This window comes from Aythya fuligula, chromosome 12 (assembly GCF_009819795.1).
Source record: "Aythya fuligula isolate bAytFul2 chromosome 12, bAytFul2.pri, whole genome shotgun sequence".
In the NCBI taxonomy this organism is placed as follows: Eukaryota; Metazoa; Chordata; class Aves; order Anseriformes; family Anatidae; genus Aythya; species Aythya fuligula.
The window spans coordinates 2,733,818-2,760,634 of NC_045570.1; the positions used below are offsets into that span (position 1 = coordinate 2,733,818).

General features: G+C 35.0%; 1 protein-coding gene across 6 annotated transcripts in view; it reads left to right on the plus strand.

Annotated features, from left to right (window-relative positions):
• Nucleotides 1–26,817, plus strand: part of PHKB (phosphorylase kinase regulatory subunit beta) — a 75,680-nt gene that overhangs the window by 5,044 nt on the left and 43,819 nt on the right. For 3 of the 6 annotated variants that reach the window (XM_032195386.1, XM_032195388.1, XM_032195387.1), the window contains exons 3-10: nucleotides 1,738–1,755; nucleotides 3,520–3,609; nucleotides 5,200–5,338; nucleotides 10,154–10,253; nucleotides 12,263–12,370; nucleotides 14,330–14,410; nucleotides 21,578–21,693; nucleotides 25,972–26,035. In XM_032195386.1, coding sequence (XP_032051277.1) covers nucleotides 1,738–1,755; nucleotides 3,520–3,609; nucleotides 5,200–5,338; nucleotides 10,154–10,253; nucleotides 12,263–12,370; nucleotides 14,330–14,410; nucleotides 21,578–21,693; nucleotides 25,972–26,035 — 716 coding nt within the window. The remainder of the gene's footprint in view (nucleotides 1–1,737; nucleotides 1,756–3,519; nucleotides 3,610–5,199; nucleotides 5,339–10,153; nucleotides 10,254–12,262; nucleotides 12,371–14,329; nucleotides 14,411–21,577; nucleotides 21,694–25,971; nucleotides 26,036–26,817) is intronic. The other 3 variants (XM_032195390.1, XM_032195385.1, XM_032195389.1) reach the window with 1 other exon arrangement.

Below are 26,817 nucleotides of genomic sequence, written 5' to 3' on the forward strand. Positions count from 1 at the left end.
GCAGTTTGTAGTTCTTCCTGAAGAGCAATTAATGCTATTCTTGAATGTAACTAGAGTAACAACAAAGTGGATGGGCAAGCACTCTAATGTCAGGATGACATAAGGATTTTCAGCCTCTGCAGGTTGTATATGCAGTTATTCACACTGCTTACAGCTTGTCTTGGAGACCTTCCCTTAATTTCCTTCAGCATTGTACTCTGCTTATAAGAGATGAATAAATTGTTAATTTTTCCTGAAATTATTGTACGTTTGAATTTAATCTGCTCAGTAATGTATTTGTACAGTTCCAGTGTCTTAGCTCAGTCTGAAATATCTTGTCCAAATATTATGGAAATTCTGCATTAGTAATTGATGCTGCTTTTATTTTGCTGTTTCAGATTTCTTCCTGTTCTCTAATACTTTGAAAGGAAATGGCTGTCCTTTTCAGTAATTCTTCAACCTGAAGAATGATGAAATCATATTAATGTGGATCTTTACGGAGCCACATCTGAAGTGAAGGGGGATTTATTTTCTCATTTTCTGTCTAAAATATGGATATAGCATATTTAGTTAGTGAAATATCTAAGGAAAAATAGGGATTTAATTAGAGATGGGTCAAGGACTTTGACTTTTAACAGACTAAATTAAATACCTGAATGTAGGAAGTGATGTTGATTTCCAATTTATTAGTTTATTTTGAAGTAGTTATTGACCCGCAGTGGTCCACTTCTGATTTGAGGAAATATGGGCATGCTTCATTCTTTGTGGGAAGAAAATCTAAACTACTGTGTACCCTATTTAAATTTTGTATATGTTTGTACATCAGTATACAGCTTAAAAATACTAAATCAGCAAAGTATTTTAGTATTCCTTCCTAGGACATGTGCATATTTACCTTAAATGAAACTTGTACTGTATGGTCACAGTGAAATTAGATATTTTAAAAAATGGTAGTTGAATGCCCTCGTTCTCCTTGTTCTGAATGGTAACATGCAAACTGAGAACTCAATTGCATCTCATTCAGCTTCAGTGCTGGGAGCTCAGTTGCAGGTGTCATTCACTTTCAGTGTTGTAGCGTCTTGATGTCATTTTGTCAGTTTTAAATCCCATATTAAATAAGTAATTGAAAATAACTTCATGTATTAAGTTTCTGTCTTGCTGAAATAAACTGTTACGTGGATTCTGGAAAAGAGCATAGGCAGGCTTTTTTAGCTATCCTAAAAATACTTACAGCTCCCTTGGTGTTATGGTCTCACTGTAAAACCACACAGAAATAGCAGCCAGCTTCATGTTTTTTTGTCTGCTTGTTGTTTTCAATTAGATCATGGTACTAATGACCCATAATTTACCACAGGACTTGTCCAGCAGACATCTAGACATGCAAACAAACATAAACTACATAGGTATTTGTGAGCAATATGCAAAAGACTTGAGTTTTGAGTGTTGCTTTAAACAACTTCTCTTGCATATACTTTTTAAAGAATAAAACTTCTTGTCAATTTTCTTGAACTTTGAATCCACTTCATCTTTTTTTTTTTCATCAACAACCATTCCAACTATTTCATTTATTCCTGCTGGTAAAGTTTGAAATATCTAAACGAATATAATTGGTAGATAGTAGTGCTTTGACGTTTTCCTGCTGTTTGCTCTGTTCAGTATTCTTTCTGCCCAAAGTTGAAATCTTCATGCTGTGAAATAGGAGCCAAGCATATACTTTCTGTTGATGATAACTTTATTTTGTTTCTCTGTTGGCCACAGAGGGTCACAGATTGTCTGGTAAGTATGTAAATTAGAACAATTTTATTTTAGAAACTTGTACCTTGTGTGTATACGTGTTTGTGCCTGTGAATACTCACCTGGTTTTCACAGTGCAGTGTAGGGCTTAATGGTCTTCAGGAAAGAGATATTCTGAACCCACTTCACGCAGACTAGCGTCCTATGTATGTGTCACATAGTTAACAAATCTAAGAGTAAGTATCTTTATTTTGCCTTTGAGAACCTCATAAGTAAACATGTCTCATGAATTTGCTACTTTTTATGCAAATAAGTGAGTGGCTGAAGATTTTTTCCTACGCATATTCTGTCCTACTTTGACCAAGTCACCTTATAAAATTAAAATCGCTTCAGGTTACTATAGTGTGCTTTTGCAAGACAACTGGATTAGTAGTCTTAACAATAGAGATCATGAATCTTTTAAAGGACAGAAATTCCTAGGCAAAAAGAAGTTGAAAAACCTAATACTGCTCTGAAACAAAAAATTAATTGGGTTCAGAATGTTGAATGTTAAACAGAAGGTATGAGAGCTGTTATAGATCGAGGTTGCTTTCCTAGTACAGAACAACGTGTGTCTTCTAGCTTTGTTTTTTAGGCAACCAAACAAGTGAGCCCTCTGTGCTTCCCACCTGCCCGCGGTCCTTGCTCCTTACCTCTCCCAGCGAGGACAGGCAAGGTGGCAGTGAAAGCTCCACTGTGTGCTTAAACATTACCAGGGAATTCAACAAAGGACCCACAGGAGTCTGCTCGAGTAGGGGTGGTGGATTTTGGTGGGAGAAAAGGAATTTTCTTTACTGCTACTGCAAAGCAAAAGTAATACTAATGTGAGGGGTGAGGGATGAGACCTGGAGGGGCAGGAAATAGTTCTCAGTCCTCCTTCCTCAGGATTTGATTAATAAGGCCTCTGTCACCACTCTACATGTTCCGTTTGGTTTTGGTTGAGTCCCACTTACGGACAGTCTCTTGTCTAATACTTGGATATGTGCAGGGAGTGCAAAAGAAGCAACCTGAATAGGAGCACTCTGCTGCATCCTGCCAGAAGCGTCTGGCTGTCTGGGCTTCCCTGACAATTCACTCTGAGCTTTTCAGAAGGGCAGCGTGCAGTCCAGAAAGGGGAGGCTCCCATTCTTCCTCCAGTCAAATGACACCGTGGGAGATCCTGCAGTCCACAGTATTGAATAAAGCCACGAAGATTAATGGAAGGAGAGCAGTATGTTACTCTTAACATTAGGTTCTGGAAATGGTTTACCTCAGAAATTTTAAAGAAACCCATCTCTCTGATAGGTAGCTAATTTCAGCTATCAGCAAAACAGAGTGTTCAGGTGCAAACAGGGAAGTAGTCAATATGTGGGACACTGCAGAAGAATAATGTAGAAATGGTAACACTGTATTTCCCTGAAATGTAGGTAATTTGGGGGCTGTGTCTGCTGACCAGTTTGTACTACTGACCTCAGTAGTACATGAGAACACACTAACGTTTTTTCTTGAGTTTGAGATATGCATTCAACTAGGCATTTGCTGTAGCTAAACATCTGTGAGGCACTGGAGATCCACATGGAGGTCTTGCTTGCATGGACAGGCACTGTAGAAAGAATGCGTACAGAAATGTTACATTTTCTGAGATAGTAAAAATGCTATTTTTTTGTTTGAACTGAAATTAGATAAATTGTGCCTTTGCATAACAAACACAAACAATCATATTGCATTTTAGTAACAGTAGAAATTATGTAACTAATCCTGATCTTGATTTTTTCTTTTATTTTTTAGGTTCAATTTATGAGCCACTTAAAAGTATTAACCTTCCAAAACCAGAGGGGGGAAGTCTGTGGGATAAATTAGATCATTATTACAGAATTGGTAAGTAAACAAGAATTGTTCCTACCATGAAAAATTTTCAGTGCAATTTACAGGAGTATTTACAGTTATGGTTATAACAGTCATTAGCTTTAAGTAATATCTGCAATTTCTGATAATGATTTCTGTTTTCTGAAGAGAAAAAAAAATATCATTACAATTCCTCATAAGATTCCCGTGATAATGTAACACATATTTGGATATTTCATACATTGTTTGAAAGATCATGATGACCTGTACAAAGCATTTAAAATTACATCTGCACTTGTCAAACAGTAGAATAGATGGAACAGGAGCAATAGAATAGATAGAGAATAGAGTTGGGCCCCATTATCTTAGATGAGGAGGGAGTAAAGGTGAATAAAGGTGATCTGATAGATTTTGATGCTTTAACTAACCAAATTTGGAATTGGTTTTAACATGGAAGATTGCTCTGTTCTGTGTCTTTTTTATGCAAGCTTACCCCTTACACCTTTTTAAAGTGTTTGTGACCTTTTAAAATTTTGAGCTGTGTCTGTTGGACTTGGATGAGGTAGGAGAAGAAAATATTCCTTATGCATCTTTTAGATAAGTAGAGCCACTCCCATGTTAATCCTCATAATACTTGTTGGTTCTGCTAGAGCCCTTCCATCTGAAAATGGGACAGGAAAAATAGCCCAGACATCTTTTACCTTTAAGAAGTTGTCCATGTAGTTGTTTCTAAATTGTTGAATAAAGTTCAAAGTATACGAAATAGGTAATTAAATATACCCTTTCCAATCATACCATGTTGTTTTGATGTATTATTTTTGAGAACTGTTAAACATGTCCATCCCCATCCTCTAGCTATTGCAAAGCCCTGAAATTAGTAGAGCTTATATATGTATATGAAAGCAGATTTTGTGTTTTTTACTGTTATGAAAACCTTAGCATTGTTGTTTTTTTGTTGTTGTGTTTTTGTTTGATTGATTTTTTCTGTTTTTAACTGGACTGTTCCCAATTTACTTTGAAGAGTGGCTTCTAGAAATATAAACATTATACAGCACTGGAATATGTATTTCATTCACTGCTCTGTGATGGTAACTGCTGTTTTCTGTTGTCTATATTATTCTACATTGAGCAGTAGGAATACTGCTGATATTAAAAACTGATGTAAATAGTTTATGCTATGCATTGCTCTCAACGTCTCACTCCTTGTTATTTTAAAGAATATTGAAATAATCATCTGGCCAGAGTTAAAACTTAATTTTTCTGAATGTAGAGTTCTGCTGAGTTTAACTATTGTTTATATTATTTTGGGGTCAGACAATATACTATAGACATTTTTTGCAAAAAAGAGAAATTACTGACTTGTGTTGGAGTGGTTCCATGTGGAGTGGGCAGTGCTATAGGAATAGTCACAGAGTTTTTGTGAATACTGAGTTTTTTGAAGAGTTCTAATCTGAGAGTCGAACCAGTATGAAAAAGTTTTCTTTGTGTGTGTCTCTCCTGACCCTTTTGTATTGTGCATGGTCAGACATTCACATATTGATTTACACCTATGCAGAAACTGGAAGAAACATGTTGTAAATGTTATTCATTAGCAACAATTAATTTCTTTTTCCATTTTTCCAGTTAAGACAACGTTGCTACTTCATCAAAGCCCAACCACAGGTCTGTTTCCTACAAAGACATATGGGGATAACCGAAAGGCAAAAGTGCATGACAATCTTTACTGTGCTGCATGTTCCTGGGCATTGGCTCTTGCTTACAGGTGCGTAACTTCTAAATTCACATCTCTGCCATTATTTCTGTTATGTAGTACGTTGGGAATGTTTTAAAAGATGATATTTTATCCAAAATATCGTGAACACCTAGAGGTGATGCATGTTTCTGAATCTCAGTAAAAAGTACTTAAGTAGCTACTAGGTTAAAAATGTCTGTAATTTTGGTAAGCATATACAGTTTCATATAATTTCATAGGTACCAGTATTCTGAAACCGAGGAATTCATACATGCTATTAAAAATACAGGTGATTGTGGCAAACTGTACTCATGGAATACTGCTCATTTCAAATGTGGTACTTGAGTTGAGCACAGAAGCAGGTTTGTGGTAGGGTAACAGTCAGGATACTCACAGAAGACTGAATCCTCAAATGCTGAGAAATATATGTTTGGGAAATAACAGTGACTATCCACAGCAGATACAAAGGACATGAGACTGTTAAACCAAAAGGTTATTTTTTTTGGTATTTTGTTGTATGTTACATAATAATTTCTTCTTACTTTTCTTGTTGCCTTTGATTTTCTATAATTCCACTTTATGTGCCTGATAACTTCTTAGTACAAGTATGTTAACTGGATGCTGATCTAGGCTGTCAGTTCACTGAAAACTCTGTTTCATCAGGATAATTGATTAAACTGAGTGTATGCAGTTTAAATTAAAAGCCAGAAATGAAGCACAGGATAAATTCCACATCTATATTGGTTTAGACTATGGTTGTTAGCTTGCATGAAGTATAAAGGGTTGTGTATTGACAGGATTTCTGAGAGTAGTGGGAAAGGATGTCATAACAAGATATAATTACAAATCCTATCCAACTATGGAAATGATATATTAACTTCTCCACTGCGACAAAACTCTTCTGCTAAGCCCAGGGGTTATTATCAACAGTAACATAGTCAGTGGTTTGGTGGCAGAAGGCCCGTCTCCCTTTGTGTTTATGTTAATAACTAATAAATGGGAAGACTGCAGTCTGATCCTGAATTGTATCTGGATATTGATAAATGCTATTTTCAGTGGTATGAAGAATTTGTCTTAAATTCTCAGACAAATTTAAGATCTATTCTTGCTAAATTAATAAGAAAGTGATGAAGATTTTCATTGCTTATTTCTTTCTTCTTCTTTCTTCAAAAATTTCTTCTGCTTTTCCTGAGAGTCTAAGGTTGTTCCTTTCCATTCTTTTGTCAGTAGCATTTATTTCTCAAATCATTTTACTGACAACCTTTAAACTGCAACGAGAATCTTAATAAGTCATCAAAACAGTCAGGCTTTCATGGTGCTAGATTGCTTTCCAGTTCATATAATTAAAATTATTCTTCGTGACTTTCTTTTTGAAGAAAACAGTTGTTTTCCCTTGAATAGTAGTACTAAAACTAACAAAAAACATGTGAAATATCTTCAATATATTGCAGTTTTGTTAAGGTGTGTGTTCTTCTGCTTCAGTGGTAATTCTACATTTTTTTTTCCCTAAGTAATTGTTGGTGGGTTAAATGCCTTTGTCTAACTGCTGTTACAATGTCAATAAAATGTAACTGTTTTAAAATAAGCAAAAAGAATATTTTTCTATGGATTTTAACATTTGAGTGTACAGTTCAAATATTTACTCCCATCTACTGATACATTAAATATTAGGTGCCATTCAGATATGTAAAGGTAATGATGTTAAAACAATTTTTCTGATGATTTCTTATGCCGAGTTCTCATCAAGACCTCATTTGAAAAGTTTAATCTTCATCCTCTGTGAATAAAGGTACCTCCTTGCCTTCATCCTTCCTCACATACTCAGTTAAACCATCAAGAGCTACTGATTTGGTTTTACTTGCCTTAATATTTTACTGTAATGACTGTAATTGTCATTCTATATTCCTTTTCTAATTTTGGGCGGTTCACTTTCTGTACAAATTCCTTTAGCTTGTTGTTAATGTGTGATAGGATTGACTTTCTCCCTATGATTTTGTTTACAATCACCAATAATTTGGCTTTGCAGTAATGTGTCAGTGAGTTGAAGCTGTTGATTCTGAGGGCGGACCCTAATTCTCCATAAGTATTTTGAAGGTTTTACTTCGGATTGGATTTATTCTAGGTTCCTAGACCGAACGTCCCTCTAGCCTATATAATTCATACCTGTTCAAAGTACTAATAATTTGCACAGCTTGTTGGGGGACTGTGGGAATTAGAGGTATTAGAGTACATTTGTTGTTCAGTTTCCTCTTAGAGGAATTTGTGTTTCAAAGCTCTTTTGCAAATCTAACCACTGGATGATAAGTGGGGATGATTCCATTCAAAGCCTGGATGCTGGTCTAGATTTAAGCATTCATATCACACTGCCTGCATTCTGACTCACTGAAAACTGCCTTTGATCTGTGCTCCATCAGTGTCTATAATTTTTCTCTGCTTACAGTTCTTCCTTCTCTGTTCACTAATATTGCAGTTTTGACTCTCCCAATTTAACTCATTGCTGTTTTGAATTCTGTGCTTCATGTTAATGATAGATTTGTCACTTCAGCAAAAATAAATGGATTTCTCTTTTTGCAAAAGACTGCAAAATCATAGTGATTCAAAATGTTACAAAGCTATACATAAGTCAAAAGGATGACTTGTTAAACTGTCTGTGAAACTGGAGAATATAGAAGAACAAAGGCATTGTAATATACAAGGTGCTTCATGACTAGCATTGCAATGACTTACTGTTCGTTCATTTCTGAGATTTAGTATTCCTTGTCTCCAACCTTGCTTCCCTAGCCACCCAAGAAAATATGGAGGTGATGATAACTCAAATGTAGTGTTCTTAATGAAGATGATGGTGTGCGAATATGGATTAATTTACTCTGTTTTTAATAGTCACCAACTAGTGGTGAGGTAGTAATCACATTCTTAGACAAAATTTTAGTATACTTTACGGAAGTAGTGCCAGAAGTAACATGGGGAACAACTGTCAAAGTAAACATAATCTATCTATCAGATAAAAAGTTTTCAGTTTCTTTTTTTTGTCTGTATTTGTTGCTTTAGATTCTGTACATATGATATGAATGCGAAAAAGAGTAATTAAAATTATTTTCTCAGAAGTGTTTCAAAATGATGCTTTTTGAAAGAGAAGTCATACAAAGATCTTTGTAATTACTAGTCTGTGTTTTCTTCTGGAAATGCCATGCATGAGGTCTAATGGATCTCAAAATTTTCAGAAACTAGCAAAAACTACAAGGAAATTAGCATTCAGAATGTGTAGTTATTACTTTCATTTCTTTTATACTGAAATGTTTGTATCTTTTAATTCCACTTCCTTGGGTGAAATAAAAGCATCTGAAAATGAAAAAAACTGAGAAGTTTGGAAGGAAGACTAAAAGATACACAGATGATTATTCTGAATTTTCAGCAGCTGAAAAAGCCTCACAGAATAAAGCATGGCATAGCTTTGCCTGAGCTATTCAGTCTTTAATTCCTGGTTTGTAGAATTACAGAAGCTGATATGTGAAACTTGCAGATTGAAGAAAGGGCAAGTGGCAAGACGAGTCCTTTGCGTTATTTCCACTTAGGCTTAAAACAAGGTCCTGGACTTGGCTGCCACACAGTGAATTGCCTTTGATGGGCAAAAGTTGATGATTCAAATTAAGCATATGACTAAAATTCATAATGAGCTAAGATACAGGACTCATGTGAAAGTCTGCATTATCTACCAGATACAAATTACTGTGCTTGACTCATACCAGTACTGTTGTACCTAAACTTCTGAAGAGCACATTAAGAAAACAAACATTGCTGTTGTGAATAAAAGGAGAAAAATATAGGTTATTAAGTGAAAACTTCAGAGCCTATTTTTCTGCTTCTTACTGCTCTTTGGATTTATGATAATGTTGAGGATAAATCCTACTGCTCAAAAAAACCCAGCCTCTTCAGTTTGTATTATGGTTTTATTACTTGTTCCCCCCCCTCCCCCGGTTGAACTTTGGAATTGAAATCAAGTACATTTCTTGTATCCAGGATTACCATTTAAATAAGCTAATGACATGTTAAGAATGGTGGGAAAGGATGTGCTTCCTAATGTAGTTATTGTCTGCTTAACTATAACCAAATTAGTGACAATTATAAAGTGGACTGAGAAAGAGCAGTGAGCAAACTATGCTGCAGTGCATGTTTGTATCAGAAATGTGTTGTTTTAAGTTACAGATTTGTAAGAAAATTTTATTTTCATCCTAAAAAGCTCAATTAAAAATCAAGAAAGGAGAAAGAACAATGAATGCAGTGATCAGGCTTGTTTACACACAATACATTTCTTGTTAAAGTAACCTGAGATTTGGCATAGTTCTTAATATATGTTCAGTAATGTAGTAATTGTGAGTATTGTTTGATTTCATGATATAAAAAAAAAGTACACAAATGTTCAGAAATGTGTTTTAAGGCAGTTAACTTTCAGATCTTGTACATACAGCTGTAGCTTAACATCATCAGGAAAGTCCTTAATTATGAATGAAATGTTTTGTAGAATTAAAGCAAAATTACCTTCATGTTATGTATCTCTCAAGGAACACAGAACAGTAGCTTGCAATATTATAAGAGCTTCAAGGATTTTTTTTCCTTTTAAAACTTGATATAGGAATGTTTGTGTAAGCTGCAACATAACCTAAAAATAATATTTTTTTTAATGAGGGAATAATGGGCAGAGCTGTAAATACATTGATAAGAGTGTGGGCACTATATGATAATGTTAGTTAAATACTTAATACCCCAAAGCATTAATGTATCCTTTTTTTCCTTTGTGTTTTCTTAATGCATTTCCAATTTGTTTTATGAATTATCTTTCTTAACCAGGCGTATTGATGATGACAAGGGAAGAACTCATGAACTGGAGCATTCTGCTATAAAGTGTATGAGAGGAATTCTCTACTGCTACATGCGTCAGGCCGATAAGGTAAACCACTGTAGTGCGGACAGAAGCACTCAATTCTAAAGCATTAATTAAACTGGAAAAACTAGCCTCTAAATATAGATACAATTCAAAAGGGGAATGCAGTATTACTGTGTGGCTCAGCTAAAAACATTGCCCATTTTTGCTAGGTTGCTGCATTGTGTGAAGGTATAAAAGAAAGGAGAATCTTGCAAAGAGAGTAAGCATCATGGCACATTTTAAATTTGTTTGGATTCATTTTGCAGATATTTATCCCTTTTAAGTATTAGACCATTAGTAACATGGTGTGTTTTTTTTTAACCATCTTTTTATTCCTGGAAATGGAAGGATACAAAATTTCTTCCATTGAAGACTAGAGAGTTTTCTTTGGACTGTGAACTTGGTTATTGCATTTGTTATTTTCCTTACCTAGGTAGCCAACGTGATTATTTTGCTTGGTTTCTTTAGCAGTCTTTTTTGATTTAATGATGTATATTCAGAAGGGCAGCAATCCAAAGTGAATGTAGAAACGGGGTAATTTGTTTATGCTATAATGCAGTTGCATTTTATAATGTATATATTCAGCCTGTAATCCTCTTGTCAGTCAGTGTACGCTCAAGAATATTCAGGGCTTCTCCTTGTCAAAATTTAGATACGGTGCATTAATTTCGTGTCGTGGTTAGCAGTAATTCTACGAACAGTTAAATACCTATATTTGGTGATTATTTTATTTTAAATTTCATCCAACTGACTTTAAACTGTTATTAAGAATCATTTCCATTTTGCTGTGTAGTTGACATCACTTCTAAGTGCACAAACTGTAATATAAAATTCGTAGGCATCTATCAGTAGTAATAATAAGCAAATCAGGCATATTGCCAGTTGTGTTTATGCTGACATGATAGCTTTTCTGTTTTCTTAGTCTGATTCTCTGTAGTCTCAGATCTTTAAATAATCTTGACCTAAATTGATCTTGTTTCATTTGAGCTGTTATTTTTCTCTTTGACATGCAGTGTTTTGTTTCGAGGGTGATCAGTACATTTATGAATAATGAGTGTTAAATTAACACAGGTGTCAAACTGTTGATGTACTGGTTGTCATTTTTCACCTTGATTACTATAAAATCTTCTCTCGTCCTGCAGTGTAGTAATAAGCAGTCTCAGTTACCTAACAGACATCATTTACCGATGGACTTTATTCTGAGAAATTTTATATGCGCTGACTATCCAGAGGGAACATGCTTTTTCATAATATCAGGTTGGATATTAGGAGAAATTTCTTTACTGAAGGGGTTGTGTGGCATTGGAATAGGCTGCCCAGGGGAGTGGTTGAGTCACCTTCTCTGGAGGTCTTCAAGAAATGTGTAGATGTAGAACTTTGGTAGTATGGTTTAGTGGTGGACTTGTCAGTACCAGGTTAAAGGTTGGACTGGATGATCTTAGAGGTCTTTTCCAACCTAAATGATTCTGTGATTCTCTGTTTCTAAAATGAATTATATGTACCCAAATAGTGAGATGTGACAAGAATAGATTATACTCCTTGTGACCACAATTGCAGATGTTATATTCTAATACCAATAAACATATGAGTTATAACCTAAAGTATACTGAATACGTTCACTGACTAGATATGGTAACTATACAAAGTAGCATTCATTTATTCTCTTTCTTGAACTGAAAGCTTATGGGTCAGGATTCTCTGAATATACTTCAGATCTGTGAATTCAAGGTAGACATGATACACTTCAGCACACTTCCTGCTACAGTTTCAGCATCTGTAGCTCGCTATTACACTTTTTTTCTATGAAAATGAAATAAGCTAGAAGGGTTGTATTTTTTTGTTCTTCACAGATGTGTACATTAGTGGGTATGATATAGTTTACGGTAAGTTTTAGGAACTGCTGTTTCTAAGTTTCACATAGCTTGATTCTCAGAAAATTTTGAAACACCTGAGTTATATAGTGAATTTGCAGTTGCCAAACACTTGGAAATTATTGAATTTGATTTTATGTTTTGCCTTTAAATCACCTTTAGGTTCAGCAGTTTAAGCAAGACCCCAAACCATCTGAATGTCTTCATTCTGTTTTCAGTGCACATACTGGAGATGAGGTCTTCTCGGCTAAGGAATATGGTCATCTTCAGGTAAAGTGTGTGTGGATGGCTTTTAAATAATGTTACTGTCTTGATTCTTCCATGATGCAACCATCTCAAAAAATGTTTAGATTTCTGTTAGGTGCATTAAACATCATAAAACTGAATTTTCTTCTGCATCTTTTGATGAAAAGGACAGACTAAATAAAACAAATCAAATCAAATAAATAATCAAATAAAACACAGTGGTATATTTTGGTGAGAAGGTATTAAAATACCTGCAGGATTTGTGGAGGTAGATGATTGTTTCTTTTTAATCCTTATTCTTTTTGAGGCCAAGAGATGGCTGTCACTAAATAATCCTGGCATTAAAATGTTGAAATAGAGAAATGAAAGATGTAGTTTTACGCTGAATTCTATATCTATTTATTATCATTCCCAGCTTAATTTCACATAAGTCTGAGCAAATTTCCTTCACAGTAAAGATTTAATGGATGCGGTCAACGGCTTTGTCTAGAGACTTGTTGTTTAGTATTTTGCATAGCAGTCCCTAATCAGATTCATCATATAACTTCCCTATTGATAGTTTTATTTTCTTTCATTTTTCAGAGCATTGATTTACTATTTTTTTTCCCTTTGTACTTTCAGACCCTTTTATGTGTTCATGAGAGTGTCCTTTTGCATTCCATAACTTTACATATTCTTTTAATTCATAAATTGCTCCTGAAGTTACTCAGAAGTGACAGTAGGTTGATAATTATTTCATGGTACCAACATCACCAAAATAGTTTGTACAGTAATGTGTTGGATTCAGAAAACGTTTGTTCAGAGAAAAATGAACATGGGAGTTATCCTAAGCCGGTGTTTTGGACTTCTGAGTGAAACTTCCTTAACGTGCATATTTTTTATCTGTGGGAGAAGACAGCAGTTCTGGGACTTGGGGAGCATTGTGTGATTGTTCTAAGTCTCTGCTTTTCTTGGCAAATCATCCTTTTTTTTTATAAACATGAATGCCCATTCCCTTTTCTCATCAGCAAATCTGTAGAAATAGAGGGTTTTCATCCCTACGGAGTGAACAAAAAAGAGAGTAACTGAGGTAATTGAGTTGGGAAAAAGGGAATATGCTAAGTAGCTGGCCAGCCATTGTTACTGTACTTGATGCTTCTCAGATCGTATTAAGAAATTGAAGTCACTGGTTCTTCAAATCTTTTGGAGTTTATAGAATCTGGACCTTATTCTTCCAATTTATATTCTAGATAGTTTCTCTAAATTTCATATACAGAAGTTGTGTTTTTATAGCTCATTAAAGCAAATTATTGTGGTAAACTTTCTTTCTCTATCAAAGTTTTAAAAATTCTAATTTTTACTAGAATTCTGTGTAACAAAAACAGTGTAACTAATGATAAAATGACATTATGATGCATGTCCATACAACTGCTGAAAGTAATTACTATTAATAATAAATGCAATATATAGCAACAGAATGAAAGTTTTCATAAATGTAATCATAATCTGAATGTTCTAATTGTAGTTCTGTCAGATGATAATGCTAAAGGTCCAGTTATGCATAAAGTGATCTGCTTTTTAGGTGTGGTATGTACCCTGCAATATTCTGCTTGTTTTCTCTTGGTGAATTGTCATGTATGTATGCTTGAAACAGCTTGTGACTAAAGTGACTGTCTTTAAGTCAAAGCAGTATTATTCCTGAGCAAAACAAAATAATAAAAAAAATTTAAAAAAGTATGGTTTAAAACAATTTAAAAAAATGATACTGTAGCAGAAGTTGTAGAGGAAAGTGTTTATTAGTAACACTCCTTTTGATTGTTTCAACATCAATAGATGTAGGATATTGGTACATTAAACTAATATTTCTGAAGAACCACAACTAATTCTGTGTTATAATAGTGCCATCTTTATTAGTGAGTACCTTCCCATTTAGCTTGTTTGTTTATTTGACTCCAATAAATTTAAACTTAATTACAGTTTTGTTTTTGTCTTTAATTACTTCAGATAAATGCTGTGTCATTATTTCTCATCTATTTGGTTGAGATGATCTCTTCGGGGCTGCAGATTATCTACAACACAGACGAGGTACAAAGATTTCTCATGTTAAAACACGTGCTTTAAGTTTTTTTTTCCTTGTTTTTATTACGTTGCGAACTCTAAAGTAATTGTTCTATAAAAACAATGTAGATATTTGGGGGTTTGTGAAGGGTAGGTCCTGCCTAACTAACCTGATTTCCTTTTATGATAAGATCACCCGTATGGTGGACCAAGGGAAACCAGCTGATGTGATTTTTTTGGACTTCAGCAAGGCTTTTGACACGGTTTCCCATAGGATCCTACTGGATAAAATGTCCATCATACAACTTAACAAAAACATCATCCAGTGGGTGAGCAATTGGCTGACGGGCAGGGCTCAAAAGGTTGTGGTAAATGGGGCTGTGTCAGGCTGGCGGGCGGTCACCAGTGGGGTCCCTCAAGGCTCCATTTTAGGGCCGGTACTTTTCAATATTTTTATAAACGATCTGGATGTAGGAATAGAGGGTATTTTGAGCAAGTTTGCTGATGACACCAAACTTGGAGGAGTTGTGGACTCGAATGAGGGTGGAAAGGCCTTGCAGAGGGATCTGGATAGGTTGGAGAGCTGGGCGATCACCAACCGCATGAAGTTCAATAAGAGCAAGTGCCGGGTCCTGCACCTGGGACGGGGAAACCCTGGCTGCACGTACAGACTGGGCGATGAGACGCTGGAGAGCAGCCTAGAAGAGAGGGATCTGGGGGTTGTGGTAGACAGCAAGTTGAATATGAGCCAGCAGTGTGCCCTGGCAGCCAGGAGGGCCAACCGTGTCCTGGGGTGCATCAAGCACGGCATCGCTAGTAGGTCAAGGGAGGTGATTGTCCCGCTCTACTCTGCGCTGGTGCGGCCTCACCTCGAGTACTGTGTGCAGTTCTGGGCACCACAGTATAAAAAGGACATGAAACTGTTGGAAAGTGTCCAGAGGAGGGCTACGAAGATGGTGAAAGGCCTGGAGGGGAAGACGTACGAGGAACGGCTGAGGTCACTGGGCCTGTTCAGCCTGGAGAAGAGGAGGCTGAGGGGAGACCTCATCACAGTCTACAACTTCCTCGTAAGGGGGTGTCGAGAGGCAGGAGACCTTTTCTCCATTAACACCAGTGACAGGACCCGCGGGAACGGGGTTAAGCTGAGGCAGGGGAAATTTAGGCTTGACATCAGGAGGGGGTTCTTCACAGAGAGGGTGGTTGCACACTGGAACAGGCTCCCCAGGGAAGTGGTCACTGCACCGAGCCTGTCTGAATTTAAGAAGAGATTGGACTGTGCACTTAGTCACATGGTCTGAACTTTTGGGTAGACCTGTGCGGTGTCAAGAGTTGGACTTGATGATCCTTAAGGGTCCCTTCCAACTCAGGATATTCTATGATTCTATGATTCTATGATTTCCCACTTATTGATGGTCAGTAAAGGTGAATGGAATGGAGGTATAGTGAAATAAATGAAAAGCTAACAGAGATAGGTATGCAATGAGTGAATGTAACATGACATTGAAAACTTTCATTGTTCCCTGCTATTTCTGAAATGTTCAGGATCAAGATTTAAAAGGTCTGTGAGGACAGATAATTTCTTGTCATGTTGTACTGGCTTTTCACCTTATTTCAAGCTGTCAGTCAATGTATGCTGGCCAGTGGTATTTCATTGTTATAAATAGGTAGGGTTTATCTTCTGGAAAGCTCAAGGGCTTTCCTCAAATACATATGGACCCTAAGGGTGTTAAGAAGTTTTCCTGTATCTTTAAAGGACAATAAAACAATTTATATCACGGTAAAAGATGTTTGTTAACTATTCTTAAAATAAGATAATAACAGCCACCATGTGCTTGTTGAGGACAAGTCATGTCAGGATAACATGCTGTCCTGTTTTAAAATGAGGTTAAGTTTTGAGACAGGAATGAAAGGCACAGATTTTTTTTTTTTTTTCTTAATCTGGATTTGTTTAAACTTACACTGGTCTGTTGAATAGTTGCTGCTGTATTGCCTTAAAAAGCTTAGATGTATTTATAGTGCCACCATTAAAATAAAATAAAATAAAATAAAAAAGGATGGGGAAGGATTTTTCCTGTAGTAGTATATTTGCTTTATATTTTTATAACATAAATTTTCATTAATGATTTTTCTTTATGTAATGAGAAACTAAGAGATGAACTTGTCTTCTTTCTAATCATGGCTTAGTTAGATCATATGATAGGTCTGTATTATTTTTTATGATTTGCTTTTATGTCTTTGAGGAAGCAAATGTATATAATTATGTATTTACTTAGCTTGACTTGTAATTTATGTTATCCTCCAGATGTTTGCATTTAATTACAAAATCTGCAGAAAAATTGCATTTGTCTAGAATCTCCATTCAGTGGATTTTTCCACTTTTAATGTCAGGATGTAGTGTTCATGGCAATGCTCTCTAGTAATCTATGATCTATGGAGATGTAACAAAAAGAGATCAGAAGAAGAAAATCCAGGGCTTTTAATTCATGAACGCATAAAACTATAGCTATCAAAGTCCTCAGAAAATACCGCCTCCAGCATTAAAGAAAAATATATTAAAAACTCTTGTATGATGTTACCCATAGAAATTGTAGGCGTGATACAGTACCAGTTCAGCCTTAGGCTGCCTGATTCTGAATATTTCTTAGATTCTTTTAAATTTTGTTTTGTTTTTGTTTAATGTTTAAAAGGAAATCTCTTCCTTTTATGCTTCTTTTTTTTTTTTTTTTCTTCAAACTTGAAACAAGGTTTTAGACTACTTGCAGATTCCTTCGCTTCATAATATAAAAAATCACTTTCAAGTTTGTTCCCTCCCCCTCCCTTTTTTAACTATGTATGTAATGTTTCTTGGGCACTGGTAACGTACAAGAAAAATGGAAATTATGTTTACTGTCACTATGTCACTCAAGTAATTAGTTAATAAAAATAGCATGAATTCTTTTACACATCTGTCTTCAGCATGCCTGTTTCTTTGAAAGTCAGAGTTCCATGATAAATCCAAAGACACAATTTTGTGAAAGGAACATTGCTTTAAAAATCTACTCAGCAATCTTAAAATTTGCAGAGAAAAGTTCAGGAAAGTTTCTGACAATGAAGTTTCTGTAAACGTTCTGTCCTACAGGCTCTTTCAGAGAATGTATGATTGTAAGTGCAGCATAGACTGCCAGCCAGACAAATAGGCAAGTGGGGTGTTTTTGAAATACTTCATTAGAAAAGTGATGCTGTCTTTAAATTAAACCCACAGTGTCTAATGTTCCATCCTTCAACTCTCTGGTTATGTGTGTAATTAATGTAGAGTAGGAAATCTACTAGCAGTTCTAGTGCATGAAAATCTTCCTACAGATGAAAATTATAAGTTATCTTCTAGATTTACAAGTGTTTTATTGGGCATTGAAAGCATTTTTATCTTTAGTTATCCCGAAAAATATGAAATAATATTTTGCTGGTGTCTTGCATGAATGTACTGGATGACTTTCCACTTCTCAGAGAAGTAGCAGCTTTATGGAAGCTGTACGTTGCTGATTGATAAAATACATGCATAAACAGATGTTGGCAAGGGTAGCAGGCAGTGATCAGGATAATGATGGACAGCAGTAAGTGATTGCTGAAAGTGTTAGTAATGAAGGTTTGTATACTAGAAGCAATCAAATACTATCAAACAAGCATTGAACTGCTAAAATCCTTGATCATGAAGGAACTGTAACACTACATGATCATTGGCAGAATTTGGGTTCATCAGTAGATAGGACAAGATTAAGATTTTTTTTTTCTTTCGCTTGAGTTAAGTAATTGTGACTTTCAGATCTATGATGCTGCTCAGCAGGCAAATAGAAGATGCTACCTGTCACTCTAGATGTAATGGTCCAGCTAAGAGAGTACTGATCCCCAAGGTTCACCCCCAAATTTCTTTACCTTACATGTGATAATTTTTAGTGGTTCTAGAGTTCACTGCTGTTGGCTGGCATACTTTAGCAGTCTGCAGAGCTATTTAAAGAAAAAATAGAAGTCATTATATCTAGCTGAGGTTATTTTCTAGAAACTAGTACATTTGGTTTAACTGCTTGGGTTACCTCATTCTTCAGTACAATATTTCAAGTAGGTCCTGAGGACACAATGTGCGTCAACTGAACAAACCATAGAGCACTCTGCCCTTTTCTTAATTGCTTAATTCTAGCATTTTCAGTAATAATGAACATTAGCAGTGGCATGGGAGAGTGCTGCAGTGGTCACTGTACATCCCAGTCAGTTGTTTCTAAATAGTACTTTCAAGGATTTGGAGTTAGTGGTGTACTTCAGCACTTCTTATAAGAACGGTTTTTTTTAGTGCTCATTCATTGCTTACTTTGGTGTTTAAAATAATACTTAAGATTTCATGGATTGCCATGGTGCCTTTTTGTAGATTAAATAGTGCATATGCTTTTGCTTTGAAATGTGTGTTCAAATGGCTTCATGTATTTTTTGGTGTGTGTTCCTGCTGTGAATTCCATGATGTATTTAGTCGCTTTCCTTTCCTGGAGAGTGGGTTCTGAGCCAGTGCTAGCGCAGTGGAAGGTGCTGACAGATGGTTGATGTTTGGCAGGCTGTCTGCATGAATATGTTTGTACACAAAACTCTTGGCTTACGAGGAAATCTTTGTATACTAGGTTGTTGTTGTCAGGCATGGCAGCTATCGATGAGTTATCTTCTAGCTGCATCTGTTTGTAGTTGAAAAATTAATTTAATCACATCTTTGCATCCATAGCAAAGAGGACAGCATATGATTGTGCAAATGATTGAACTTGATTGAAGCACCTATGTATAAAAAAGAATAACAAGTATTATTTGCTTTCATCTATGCTTCATTCATGTTCTTTATTACCCCTTGCTCTCCACATGTTTGACTTATGGATAAATAAGCTGAACACATAGTCCATAATTTCTGTAAGTGTTTTAGCACTGACTTGGTTATAGCATTTATATATCCATGGTATGAACGATTGTTCTGTGATAGTTTACTTTGGCAATATATTCCCTCCTCCTCCCTCCTCCCTTTTGTTATCTGCGTCTTTTTATATAAATCTGCTATTTGGGGACTGCTAGTTATTCTTGTAAAATATCTGTAATTGACCATTTTTTTTCTAATGTTATGAACAGTGTCACTGGTAGAAATTCATCACCTAGCTATGTACTTCTATGTGGTGCTTTTAGCCTCTTCACTCTGCTAATGCATCTAAATTTCAGTTAATGACAGAAATAGGAGAAGACACACATTGAATCACTGGGTATTCTAGCTCCATTCAGACATAGATCATCTTAATACAACCAAATGCTAAATTCGTAGGAAAGAACAGTACTAGGCATATCTTAAGTGTGGGACAGTGTTTCCTTGAAAGTAGTAGCTATGAAAACAATAGTGTATAGATAACTGTACATGAGCATCCCATTTGAAATTTTAGCAGATACGTGATGTATAGAGAGGCAAGTAAGTATATAATTGCATATGTCACTGGTGGACTAGTATTAGCATAAAGGGTGTATGTGAAATAATAATTCTTTGAGATTTAAAGAAAAATGGAGAGGAAAAAGACAAAACAGATGCAAGTTACTTAAAAATGCAAGCATGCACCTTTCAGTACTGGCTTTATTTTTTTTTCTCTAGTAGTTTATTTAAATGAAAAAAGAAAAGTTAATTTGACTGTAGTAACAATTATGAAGCTCCTTGCTTATGATATGATTGGTTTCTTAACACATAACTGAGCATAATGTTGTTTCTAGCTGAACATAATAGATAACATATAATGGAACATATAATATGATCAAATGGGTTTCCCAGAGTAGTTGTGAAGTTTCCATCCTTGGAGATGTTCAAAACCCAGTTGTTCCAGCTGACTCCCCTTTGGGGAGTGGGTTGGACTAGGTGGTTTCCAGATGACCCTTTCCAGGTGATCTTAACTGGTCTGTTATTCTGGGGTCATGAATCAAATGTTAATTATCCTCAGTTCTGTCCTGTTTTTGGAATGTGTGGTTATCTGGTAAATATGATGATGCAAGGTGACAGAAATTCAAGTGTTACTTGACAGAAAGTATGGGACTCTTCTGAAATCTTTTATCTTAATAAATAAATAAATAAAATCCTACGTGCAAAAATTTCCTGTACTTCCACACAATTGAGTGCATTTCTGTATGATGATATAACTCAACTTCAGCATTGCAGTAGGCTGGTGGGAAAGACAGGCTGTTTTGCCTTTAATTACTTTCCTTAAAAATAGTTTATTTCTTTATCCCAACTGTGTACTGAAAAGAGATTTTTCTTTTTTATTTCTCTTTCCATAGCTGATGAAAAGTAAAGAAAAAGATACAATTTTTTTTTCCAGAGTTGAGATCTATGTACCTAAATGCACGCAATTAAAGGACAAAAAGCCCATGTAGCAATGTTTTACAGAAGAAAAATGTCTGCACTGGCAAAATTCAATCAAGCTGCAGTAAAGAGAGTAAATTCTACTGCCTTTCCTGAAGGGAGGAAGGGGCTCTAAGAAACGGAGGATTTAGTGGAGAGGTTGTGATCGTAATTTCAACTATGTAAATAAGGAAAAAGTGTCTGCTTAAATAAACCCCCATCAGTTGAGTATAGTTGAGTATAGTTGAGTATAGCCCTGAGTATTTAGTTGAACCAACTTATAATCAAAATATCTTTTTGGATCAAAATGTTTCAAGTTTTACTTTTGTTTATAAAGGAGTGTGTTTGAATGTGAAAAAATATATTATCTAGAACTAATTTAGTAGAACTTACAGCATATAATATGAATTAAGGAAGAGCACCAAGATTTCTGTGCCCTAATTTTGTAAGATTTAATTTATCTTGCTCTCTAAAGTTATTTTTAGGACAAGTCTAATTTAGAAGAGCAAAATGCCAACTTTTTGAAGCTCTTCAAATATGTGTCTTCAATATGAAATCATGCCTATCTCTGGCTTTATAGAAACTTTCATTTAAATCACATTGCCACCAAATATGAGACAGTTTTTTATATTTTGTTAATAAAAATTATTTTTACAGAGAGTATCTGAACTTGGGAACATTATACTCTGGAAAGAATGTTGGATATAAGTCACAATTAAGATAACTGGGGAAAAACAACTTTGTCTTTTTTGAAAAAATGAACAAAAGAAAATATGCTTTCATTTTCCTCCTGTCATTTCCCCCCCCTTCTTGTCTTACAGGTTTCCTTCATTCAAAATCTTGTGTTCTGTGTGGAAAGAGCCTACCGTGTACCTGATTTTGGTGTTTGGGAAAGAGGAAGTAAATACAACAATGGCAGTCCAGAGCTACATTCAAGGTAGGTGAGAGAACGTAATGCTTTCAGTCAAAACAAATAAATGTGATATAAGAAATTAATGTAGTGAGTTAAATATATATCTATATCTATATCTATATCTATCTATCTATATAAAATAAAACAAATGAAAGCAAAAACAAACCAAAAAGAACCACAACAACAACTATTTGAACTTTTTCTGAAAATTTATATGGTGTGAAGGTAGAGGCTCAAGAGAAGCGACTAAGGTTTTCTAGAGACTAACAGATGTATTTTGGGAAAATGTGAAGTATAATTTTATCATCATGTGCATGCTGAAATAACCACATAGATGCTTAGCTGAGTATTCAAATTACAGTAATTATGTGCAGCTGCATGTATATTATTCTGAAAATTGAATACAGAACAGCTCAGACACTTGAGCCATGTGCAGTAGATCAGATTAACATGAATGGTTAGGAATATCCTGATTTAAGTAGGTGTTGAGTCCTGAGTCTAGATTTTCTTATCTCCACCATACTGGGAAGAACACACTGTACACTGGAGTATAGCATAGTGTGCAAGCTCTTATTCAGGTTCTTCAGACTCTACGAATAACTGCATTTTTACTCCTGTCCTATAAGACATTAGGAATGTTCTTAATGTTTTAATATTAGTGTGGTCCAGTTGACTTCAGTGGAATTGCCCATATACTGTGCATTTGAAGTATCAAATTTGTAATCTGGCTTCATGTTTTTTCCAACATTAATACTGTTTTCCTGACTTTTTGACTTCTGAAGTTTTGTCAATTATAAAAGTGGCTGTAGCTTGAATATCTTAGATTTTTAAAACATCATTGATCATCAGTTATTGTGGGCTTAAAAATAATGCATATGTATTTCTTCCATTCTTTGAAGATGTTGCTAAATGAATCTGTTCTCTTTTTCAGAATGAATTAATTTTTATTAGTTCACATACAGGCGTATGTTTTAAGCTATTATTTAAGCTATAAGATAATGACATGTCATTGCAGCAAAACAATTGATTTCGGTATATTTTTCAATGCTTTTATAAAGCTTAGTACCAGTATGAGAACCAAAAACTCCAAGAGATTATTATATAATCAGCTTTATTCATGTATTGTTTTTTTCCCCTACTATATCTGTTATATTGTCAAATGCCTGACTACAGAAGTGTTCATCTGGAGAATCTCGTACCTCCTTTCACATCCATGCTACACAAATAAGCAGAAGGAACTCTGAAAGTTCTACATCTCCACTGTTTGCAATGCTCTGGTTATTCACTATGTGAACTTCCTTGAGGGGAAAACGAGGAAAATCTTTTAACCAGATGGAAATGGGCATGTTGTTTTGTCTTAATCTAGACTGACATTTATAGGTCAGTTTTTCTAAGGTTGAAGGTTTAGGAGATGGATAGGCCAATCTAACAGATCACTGAGCTGGCACAAAAGGAAGTACAGAGCTTTGTCCTAATTTAAGAAGTAGGCTTAGGTCATCAGAAACAGGTATTGCCCCTATTTATCTTTCTTTGTGTGCATGTTCATACTCTACCTTGCTGTAGGAAGCCAACAGACAATTTCCTTTAATTTAGCCAAGTTCTCAAAAATCAGAAAAAAATGGAAGAATAATGTGTATAAAAAGATGTAGTTAGGTACTGTGGAGGAAAGCCCTGGGTATGCTGAAATATACTTTATACTTTGTTATGCTACTACTGTGGTGTATCTGCAGAAGAGAGCTCTGAAAACATAATTCAAGAAGTGATTATAACTAATCAAGGCTAGTCATGCATGATGTATGTGTTTCTCCAGTGATAATGGACTGAAAATGAGTCACTTAAGTTTCAGTATTATGAATGCTAGACTCCTGGCACTCAAAACTCACACTGTAAGTCTACGTACAGTCTGTGTTTGCTTTCAGAATTAGAAATTAGTTCTCCTCTTTAATTGAAAGAGGTTTTCTTTTTGAAGAAGATATATAACATGAAGTCTGTGAGTAAGAAAGGCAAATTATGGCCTACATTAGAAAATGTATATGTTTTATGTATTTAGGTAGCCTTGGTATTCTGCCTTTGTACAGTTCAAAACACTTCTAATAAATGATAAATAGCAAAACATCCTGTAGACCCAGGTCTTCACTGATACATGTAAATTGATGTCTTTTACTGGTTCAAAGGCAAGATTTATAACAGCTTTAGTGTGGTCCCCTTCCCATATGGCTGGACTTCTGAAAAATTAATTTGTCCTGTAACCGTTTGATCAAGTGGCTCTCCAGGCATCTGCTGAGTACTTCTGCAAAATGTCTTTGACATCTCCCATATGTATTGTGGGAATAATGAAGTTGTTGAAGTGCGGTATCTTCATGTTCCAACTCCAAAAGACTACAGAGCTGTGATCTTGCACATCTCTGTAGTGTAGTATTTGCAAGAGTGTTGAAGTCTTCAGGGGCTTCGAGTAAGTAAAGGTAGAAAATAGTAACTATTCCTATTGTAGAATAATGACAGTGTGTCAAATAGTAGCTTAATGTAGCATTTCCATAGCAGGTTGTTGCATTGTGAGATTTCTCGGTTTTTTGAAGACATGCTTGATATTACAGCTGTTCTCAGACTTTTTGTAATGGACCTTCATCCCGTGACTTCTCAGTGAAACATTTAGCGATCTTGGCAGGACTTTAGTGCATGGAGAACTGAATGCTTGATGTGGCATTGTAATTTGAACAAGTGTTATATGATGTAGGAAAAGAAAGCAACATTTAAATGTTGATATACATATTTTCATTTCATATTTGCAAGTAGTATTTATTAGCGTACTGCAGTCTTCAGGGACTTTGAGTAAGCAGAGGTAGAAAATGGGAAGTATTCTTATTGTAGAATAATGACAGTGTGTGAAATAGAAATGGTTTTTAGAAAGGAATCCGTATTTTCCTTCAACTTTTACAGGAGAATATTGTATTTTATAGATATAACAAGTTGTTTTACTGTTTTTGAGTATCAGTGGTTGTTGCTGTTGAACAGCTAAACATTTAGCATTTGATATTTTCCATGAAGAAATGCTACAAATCATTAATGTACAGAAAGGTAAAAAGTTTTCTCAATCCCCAAATCCTTCTTAGAGTATGGAAAAATTAAGGTTAAAGCACAGGCTGTATTTGCAGCTTTCTGCCAATTTGGCTGCTACAAATTTTTAGGTCAGGGCTGTGCAGCTGTTTGTCAACACTATAACAACTCCTCACACACAAAAGTTTGGGATTATTAATGATTATTTTCTGAATATTTTTTCTATCTCCTTAGAGTTGCTTCATTAATTACTTTTATATACTTTATATACTTTATATACTTTTATATACTTTTTATTAATTACTTTTATAAACAAAGTACCTAGAGCTGTCCTATTCAGAAAGTAAATGTTCTGAATGGTTGTAAGTTTTTCTGTTTTCCCCACAAATGGGTTGTAGCCCTTGTACTCTAAAGGATGCTTTAATTTTTCAGTCATGACTATCTCTGTGCCAACGTTCTTATCTGGACATGCTGATCCTCTGATAAACTATTTTATTTAATTTGTCATTTAGCAGTACTATGTAATTTTTATCCCAAATGAAAGATGGCAAAGGAAGGGAAAGTGTGGTTGGCTCAGTGGACAATCAATTTTAGAGAAAAATAGATATAAACTTTTAACTCCTTTCTTACGCCTTTTTTTCCTTCTTCTTCTTCCAAGGAATTACTGTGCTGATAAAGAAACTGTTACATTCTTTGCTATATTCTGTTTTCCTCTTACTCTACCCAGTTCTGAAATTTTAGGCTTTTCAAGCATCATTATACACGTATAGCAGTGTAACTGCTCATAAGAGTTGTTTTTCTTCTTTTCTTTCTTGTGTGTAGTTCAGTTTTGTTTTCCCCCAAATTTATGTACTGCGTCCAGATTTTGAAAAGTAAAGGTTTTAACATTAAATTATAACGCTTGAGACATGAGTTGAAAAATTGTGCTGAAGTAAATCTTCTGTTAGTACACTATTAAGACCTTGAAATACATAATGCCAGATGTCTAGCAGCAAGGTGAGAGCAGAAGTGCTTTTTCCAGATGGTCTCTGACATTTGAAGACAAACAAAAATGCTGAAAAGTACTTTTAAACAAAAGAAAACCAACCCAAGCCTTGCTGTATCATCAGTTTATTAAACAGATGTTAAGCACAAAACTAAAGTCAAGAAGAGATCATAACTTTGAAAACTGTCAAACATACTAAGTATTAGTCTGGGCTTGTATTACAGTCTGTCTGTTTCTGTGTGTTTGTTCATTTTTCTCCTCAGCTCTGTGGGGTTGGCAAAAGCGGCTTTAGAAGCAATTAATGGATTCAATCTCTTTGGAAATCAGGTAATAAAAATGTTTGTTTTCTCTTCTCTCTCTCTTTTTTTTTTTTGAGCAGTAATAATTTACATTGAGGATCAGAGAAGATTTTAAAAAATATACCACATTTTGTTTGGTTCAAGCTTTAAAAAAAATTGGCAAACTGATTGCTACTGTTTCAAGTACAGAAATTGTCTGATAAAATAATTAATGTTCTTACTATCAAGAATTACTTTCCTTCTTAAGTTAAAAGACATCTAAAGTGATGACACCTTCTTCTGAAAAAGGACTATCTTGCCAAATGTTTTTTTCTTTTAGAATTGTATTTGTTGATTGTAATGTAGTATACCTTTACCTAGAAGCATCACCTTCTGCATTATTTTTTCAAGTGCCTTTTGATCAAGAGCTTTAAATAAACTACTTCAGCATAATCTCACTGTTTCCAAGGTTTTAAATTTCAGTATGTCACATTGTGTTAAAATCTTTTCCCATTTTTTCATGTGGCTTGTATCAGTCAAGAAAGCAAGCCATTTCTTCAATTTTTATCTCTGACTTGTTTTCCCCTTCTACGTGCATTTTTTTTTTTCAGGTATCATACTTACAGTATATAGTTGAAATTAAGGAATCATCTTCCAAATGAATAGCTTAGAAAATGTGCAAATGGAAGAGATGCATCATTGTTGTGCTACAGGTGTTTTTAATTAATTGAAAAGAAAGATAAGAGTGCAGCTGAAAACAAAGTTAGATATCAATAAGGGCATGTAGAAACGGCTATAAACTTTCTGGTGAGGTGGTGTTTTGTTTTGTTT